The 7,602-nt window shown below is 36.5% G+C and overlaps 1 protein-coding gene across 1 annotated transcript; it reads left to right on the plus strand.

The window, feature by feature from the left end:
- The first annotated feature begins 5,577 nt into the window (after positions 1-5,577).
- LOC116118086 lies at positions 5,578-6,165 on the plus strand. The gene has a single exon (XM_031404061.1). It carries the CDS (start codon positions 5,578-5,580, stop codon positions 6,163-6,165), a length of 588 nt encoding a protein of 195 aa, XP_031259921.1.
- The last annotated feature ends 1,437 nt before the right edge of the window (positions 6,166-7,602 follow it).

Raw genomic sequence — 7,602 nt, forward strand, 5'->3', positions numbered from 1 at the left:
AACTGCAATCATGAGGGTCGAACCCACGTTGCGAAAAGTGATCCTTAGGTAGCTCCGCTGCCACATATTGAGGAACTACAGCGAGCGTTGGATCAACTTAAAGCTCAGCAAAATGAGCATGGGAAGGTCACAGAGGCGTATCCCTTTTCTCTAGCAGTGTTAGCTGCTCCTTTCCCATCGAGATTCAGAATGCCTGACATGCGAGCATTCGATGGGAATTCAGACCCGCAGGATCACTTGTACGAGTTCAACGACCCCATGGAACTCCACCAAGTCTCCGACTTGGCAAAATGTCATTGCTTGGCAGTAACTCTAACTGCTCATGTCAAGCACTGGTTTAGGTCGCTTCCCGCGAGATCAGTCAGCTCATGGCCTCAAATGAGCTCGTCATTCCTAAGACACTTCCAGGTGAACAAAAAGTTCTCAATGTCGTTAAGCTATTTGAGTAACATACAGCAGGAGAGGGATGAATCCCTCCAATCTTACATAGACAAATTCCACAAGGAACTCCACAAAGTGGCTCATACTCCCGAAGAGTCCGTTCAAACTCTCATTATCTTAGAATTTCGCCCGCAGATAGATTTGTGGAAGGAACTGTAATCAGAGGATGATGTTTCTCTCACTCGCTTCTACAACCTCACCGAAAGATACCTCCAAATTAAAAATTATGTGGTCGCTCTCAATCGCCATGACCCTAGTCCCTTGAGCAGTGCTTCCAACTAGGGGGAGAATAGGAGAATTGATCGCAGATAGGCTAATGACGATCAGCGAAAAGGAAAGAAGCAGCGGTTTGAGCCCAAGAAATCTTATGCCCCGGTTCCTCGTCGCGATCGCGACAAGAATCAATACACTCCTCTGAACGGCTCGATATCGGCCATTCTGGATAAATATGAGGAGGGCGGCTTGCTCAGAGAGCCAGAGCCCATGAAGAATCCCCCCTTAACCAGAAACAATAAAAAGTATTGTCGCTATCACAGGGATAATGGACATCATACCGATGAGTGTCGAGCTCTTAAGCAGGCAATCAAAGACCTCATCAAGTAAAGGCACTTCAAAGAATATGTTAATGGCCCAACTCCCGTTCAGGAGAAAGATCAAGAGGAACCAGGGAAGAAGCATCGTGGTCACAAATGACTCTATTGTGTGGGAATCATCTTCGGAGGACCACACCTCACGGAGAATTCTTGAGGTGCCCAGGAGAGGTATGCTCGGGAAGCCCGCCATGACCTCGTGAGAGTAATGAGCATGAGACCGCGACCCACTAAGGTTCACAGAGAGGAGGAGATCACCTTCTCTGATAAATATGTGGTGTGATTGCATCGTCCCCATGAGGATGCTCTCGTCATCGCGCCTGAAGTATGCTGGTGCGAAGTCCATAGGATGTTGGTGGAAAATGGGAGGGCCGTGGATATCCTATTTCAGTGAGCATTCAAGAAAATGTAATTGGATGAGGCAGACTTGAAGCCTGCCTCCATCCCTCTTTATAGTTTTACCAGGGATCATCTGATTCATAGGGGAATGATCTCACTCCCGGTCATGTTGGGAGAAACCGACGAAATAACCAAACTAACGGAATTTCTGGTAGTAGACTGTTTGTCCTCCTTCAATGGAATTTTGGGACGACCTCTACTGAGAAACTTCAAGGCGGTCACCTCTATCTACCATTTGAAAATGAAGTTTTTGTTAGTGTATATTAGTGTATGCCCTAGAAACCATTCGTGTTGTTTGTTTAAGAGCATTTTGTCTTGTATCAATATATCATAAATAACAGAAGAAAGAGTTCTTCAATGCATATATATAAATTGCTTCATTTATTTAGTCATGCATTTAAAATAAAGTATGTATATGAATTGTCCAGATGATTCATTTAATCGATAAATGAATTATCAAAAGGGTTCCCTACAAAAGCAATATAATTTGGGCAACTATATTGCATAGTAGGCATACTGGATGCTTCCGAAAGATATCATGAGTTGATATAAGTATGGATGATGATGATAGTCATGTCACTGGGGCATTAGTATGGATTAGCGGTTGGTGAACTATTTTTGAACGTGACCGAATAACGACAAATCACTTGGAAAAGAATGTAGTCAATGATTTATCGTTTGGTTATATCAGTGGACGATGTAGTCCTTTGACCTGAGACATTGTGGTCAGATCCGATACGGATGCGTATGGTTCATACGGTGTATAAGTACGAGACTAGTCATGTTTCGTATGATAAAGCCTATTTGGTCGTGCATTGTTCATATGCGGAAACGAATGATGGTCAAGAGGGGATCCATTGACTTGGAAATATAGGATCAGGAGTACCGCTGACTCCATCTGAATTCAAGTTCCTAGACAAACATCGATAAATGTCAGAAATCAAAATCTCTGGCCAAAGTCTATTATCAGTCATACGAAAGCAAGTTCGTGATGATAAGTTCCGGAGATATTGATCAACTATTCAGTAGAAGATCGAGTTTAGGATTTTGACGTTCTATGAATCCGTACTCGATCAGGATATATCAATGGAGGGACTTTACCTGCATGGTACGCATGATCTAAAATGGGTTCGATGAAGTATTTCTTCATCGTTGTTTAGGGACTATGGCACATTTCTAGATGTTTACCATAGTCGTTGGGCCTCTGGATAGGTTTCTGAATTCATCCAAAACCGGTTCACGACTAATCCACGGTGGACCTACATGGTTACACCAATAGCCTTGAGAAGTTAGAGAAAGATAAGAGAGAGAAATGATTATCCGAAGAGGGCTAGCACCTTCCGAGGGTAATGATAAGATTTCTAAGGTAATAATTACATAGAAAATTATTTGTGACATTTTAAGGGTTAAAATGGTCAAGCAATAATTAATTGTATTTAATTATTATATCTTAAAGCATTAAGATAAATGAGATGAACTAAAATAACATTTTAATAGTTAAAGGGCAAAACGGTAAACTTGTGGGTTGTTAATGTAAACTAGTTTAGTTTACATGGGCCCTTGAATAATATTGATCATTAAAAGGGTAAAATAATAAATACTTTAGCTCCTTTTAAAATAAGATTTTATTGGGGCATAGAAGTGAAAAACAACTAATTACAAAATGGCCCATGTAGATATAAATGCAAATGGTTGCATTTTAGGTTAAGGATTCATTTTGTTCACTCAAAAGAAAATCAATCTCTCCCTCTTAGGGTTCAGCCACTCTCTCAAGGTGGTGTTAAAGTGTGGAGGATTCATCCTTTTGAATCTTGGCTTCATCAAGCTTAAGCAAAAGAGAAGGTATAATGTTTTCAAGCTTTATTTGAAAAAAATTTGAATCCTATTAATCCAACCCTTTCATGCTTTCAATCTACATTTTTGCCACCTGTTCATGGTTATCTTTCAAATTGTATCAGAGCTTAAAAGGTCCTTGCTTGTTGGTTTTGAGCAAAAGTCATGTTATTCCATGTGTTCACATGTTCATCATACATGGTTGAGTTTGCATGTTAGTGCTTTGGTTCAAAAATGAGTTTTCCATCCCAACTCTTTACATGCATGTCTCGGCCACACCTAGATCAAAGGTAAATGTTTATTTTTCATGTCATTCTCATGTGTTTTGAATGATAGTAATGTTGATAATAAGCATGCCTTTGTATTGAATGAGTTGTTAGTTGGAATAAGCATGTTTGATGCATGTATGTGATTCGACCATCTCCTTACTTTGTGAAAATGTGTTTTTCATCTTGCTCTAATATGATTGGACGTGTTAAAATGTGATTTAAAGTATGCTTGGATGATGGTTATTGCATGAGATGTATTGAGAACTACATGCATGTGTTTGTTATGGCTTTCTTCTTTGTCATGTTCGGCCATGACTATTTTTGCCATAAAATTTGTCATCTCATTCATGCTTTGATGAATAACGTTTTGGGAAATGTTGCATGATGATTTATTTAAAGAAATAATCATGCATGTTCATTTTCATGACTTTGATTAAATTGTTTATGCTTTGACATGCTAAAAGTGTTATCCTTCAATTTGATTAAAGTGTATTTTGTATGAAGAGTATGCAAATGTTGCAAGTGTTTAGTGGTGGAAAATAATGTTGGCATGAAGTTACGGATTGTTGATTTATGTGATAAATTATGATATTATGTATACATGATGATGGTAATTTTAATGTATGATATATAATTTGATTAAATTATCACATAATGCATCATTGCATGGCATAAATTATTATATTTTTTAAATGTAATAATTTGTTTTTAAATAATTTCAAAAAAATATGATGATGCAAGATGATATGATTACCTTTGAGAAGATAAATGTATCATAAAAATTATTACTTTATTTAACGTAACTTGTGTCATAGAATGATTACTCTTGAAGTAATAAAACTCATTTATCCATGTAGTGCATGACTTTTTTGAAAAGTCTTAAAATGATGTTAATAATTAAATAATAAAAACATTATTATATCTTTGGGTGGAATATGACAAAAGTGTTTGTGTAATGATTCCCTTAAAATATGTAATTGTTGCATGCCCCAAAGTTATGATAAAGTGACCACTGAATATATATATACATATAATTGTTTATATTCATGCCTTTAAATAATTGTTTATTATATTTGGTATGAATATTTAATATTTATTTATTTGATGGGTGAATTAGATTAGAGGGTTGATCATCAGTGCCATTTAGTTTTCAAAATATTCAAAACTGTTTGTAATATTCTTTTATTAAATGGCTTGTAATAATTAAATTTTATTTATTTATTTTAATTGGGCCTGCATGCCTAAAATCCAATTTGTAATTGAATCGGCTAGACAGGAACCCGAAGAGCATTCAGATGAGGATCCGATCGAAGATATAGGATTAGGGTAAATAGTTTATCTTTAAGATGTATTTTCGAAAAGCCCCATGGTCAACCCACATGCATAAATTTATGCATATATGTGATATGTATGGAAAGTTAGTTAAACATGGCATGTTAAAAAATTAATTAACTAAGGTTAAACCTAAATCTCTCCAATTAAAATTATTAAATCCAAGTCTCCCATTGTGGGATAACTAAATTCTTTAATATAAATTTTAATATCCCAAGAGTTCTATTATGTGGGGGATATGATCTTTATATCATATAATTAAGTTGATCTTGTTCTTGGATGGATATTTTCACCTTGACCAAGATTTCTATTATGTGAGGACATGACAAAAATGTCATCCTAAGAAAGCACAATGGTTCAGATTTAACTAGCCTGGGGTACCAAGAATTCTACTATGTGAGATATCCAAAGCTAGGACAAGAAATATGAATCAAATCTTATATAGTGATATAAAAGGAAAATAGTTTCCTACTTATTAGACTTAATTAACCAAGAATTCTATTATATGAGGTTAATTGAATTTAATAAGAAATTGATTCCCCACTAAGAAATTTAATCCAACGAAAATTTCTGGATCCTATTTAAGGGAGCGTAGGACTCAAATAAAATAATGGAAGCTAATTTGATTATGCAATAAAAGGTTTAAAAAGATTACAAGACACTAATAAAATTATTTTTCTTTGCAGTTTCATCTTTGTGATATATAATCAAAAATGGCCAACAATGTTCTCCTAAAGATAATGGATAATAACATGTTAACCGGACCCAACCTTAAGGATTGGCTAAGAAATCTCATAATCGTTCTAGATTTCGAAAGGATTGCTTATGTCCTGGAAGCACCTCCTCCACTTGATATTGGACCGGATGCTCCACAATCTGAGCTTAATGCTTTTGAAAAGTGGCAAGAGGATAGTAGGAGGCCTAGAAATTACATGCTAGCCTCGATGAATAGAGAACTTCAAACTAAGCATGAAAAGGTTTCGAATGCTTATGATATCCTCACAGCTCTACAAGAGTTTTATAGCGAAAATCCAAGAGTGGTTGAGTATGAGTTATGTGCATCCCTCATTAGCATGAAGTTGAGGGAAGGAGTACCTCCAGATGATCATACTATTAAGCTGATCAATGGATTAGGTCGACTGGATGGATATGGGGTGATCATGCTAGACTGCCTCAAAGTGAATTTGATTCTTCAATCCCTTCCTTCAAGTTATAAACCATTTATAACTAACTATAATTTCAATAGGATTGAGCGAAACCTCTCTAAATTGCTAAATGAGCTTCAAGAATTTCATAGGTAAAATGTGAAAGGGAAAGGATATGAGGATGTCTTTGCCGCCTCCACCAGCAGGGCCAATAAAAGGCCAAAAAGCAACAAAAGAAAGGTCCAAAAGTTGGACCCAAGAATAAGAGCTTCAAGAAGCCAGCGGCGAAGGTAGAGAAAGCCAATGCAAAGGGAAAATGTTTCCGCTGTAGAGAAGATGGACACTGGAAGAGGAACTGTCCTCAATACTTGAACAGTCTGAGGAAAGGCAAAGGAAAAGCAAGTACGAACCAATGTCTTATGATTGAATATGAATTAAGTGTTAATTCAGATAGTCATTCCTGGATATTAGATTCAACAACAACATCTCATGTTTGTATGTCTTTGCAGGTAATTCAAAATAGTTCTGAGGTGACAAAGGGCGAGATCATTTTGAGGATGGCAAATGGGGCACGAGTTGCAGTTGAGGCCATGGGGGCTTACCCAATAAGACTACCTTCAGGGCATGGTTTGAATTTATTTAATGAATTGTACTTTGAAAAAGCCACTAGAAACATCATTTCTATTCTGCTTTGTGTAAAGCAGGTTACTATGTACTGTTTAATGGAAATGAATGTTCAATACATTTTGGAAATGTTTTAGTTGGTAAAGTTGTGAATACAAATGGTTTATATATCTTAGAACTAAATGATTATGCTTCAATCAATACCATTTCTAATAAAAAAAAAACTCGATCTGAATCAAATCCTAAAATTCTATGGCATCATGATTGGGTCATATAGGAGAGAGAAGATTAGTACAGCTTGGAGAAAATGGGATCATAAACTCATTGGGTTCTGAACCCTATCCAACCTGTGAATCATGTCTCCAAGGAAAGATGACCAAGTCTCCCTTTAAGAGTAAAGGAGAGCGAGCTAAAGAACTATTAGGACTCATACATACAGATGTGTGTGGATCATTCAGTACTTTAGCCAATGGAGGATTTGAATTCTTCATTACCTTTACAGATGATATGTCATGATATGGGCATTTGTATTTAATGAAATACAAATCTGAATCCTTTGAAAAATTCAGAGAATTCAAGAATGAAGTACAAAATCAAACTGGAAAGAGTATTAAAATACTACGATCAGATCGTGAGGGTGAATACTTGAGTACGGAGTTTCAGGAGTTCTTAAAAGAAAATGGGATCATCTCACAATTGACTCCTCCCTATACACCCCAGCTGAATGGAGTATCTGAAAAGAGAAATCATACCCTATTGGATATGGTACAATCGATGGTGAGTTTTACAGACTTGCCAATGTCTCTGTAGGTGTACGCTCTCCAGACCGTTGTGCACATCCTTAATAGGGTCCCATCTAAAATTTTCTAGAAAACACCATATGAGATATGGTATGGAAAACGCCCAAGTCTGAATTATATGAAGATTTGGGGTTGTCCAGCTTATGTTAAATTAGTTAAATCTGATAAG

This window comes from Pistacia vera, unplaced genomic scaffold, assembly GCF_008641045.1.
Source record: "Pistacia vera cultivar Batoury unplaced genomic scaffold, PisVer_v2 Contig837, whole genome shotgun sequence".
Classification (NCBI taxonomy): domain Eukaryota; kingdom Viridiplantae; phylum Streptophyta; class Magnoliopsida; order Sapindales; family Anacardiaceae; genus Pistacia; species Pistacia vera.

Coding starts and splice junctions, on each gene's coding strand:
- LOC116118086 (XM_031404061.1), top strand. CDS start 5,578: ATGGCCAACAATGTTCTCCTAAAGATAATGGATAATAACATGTTAACC.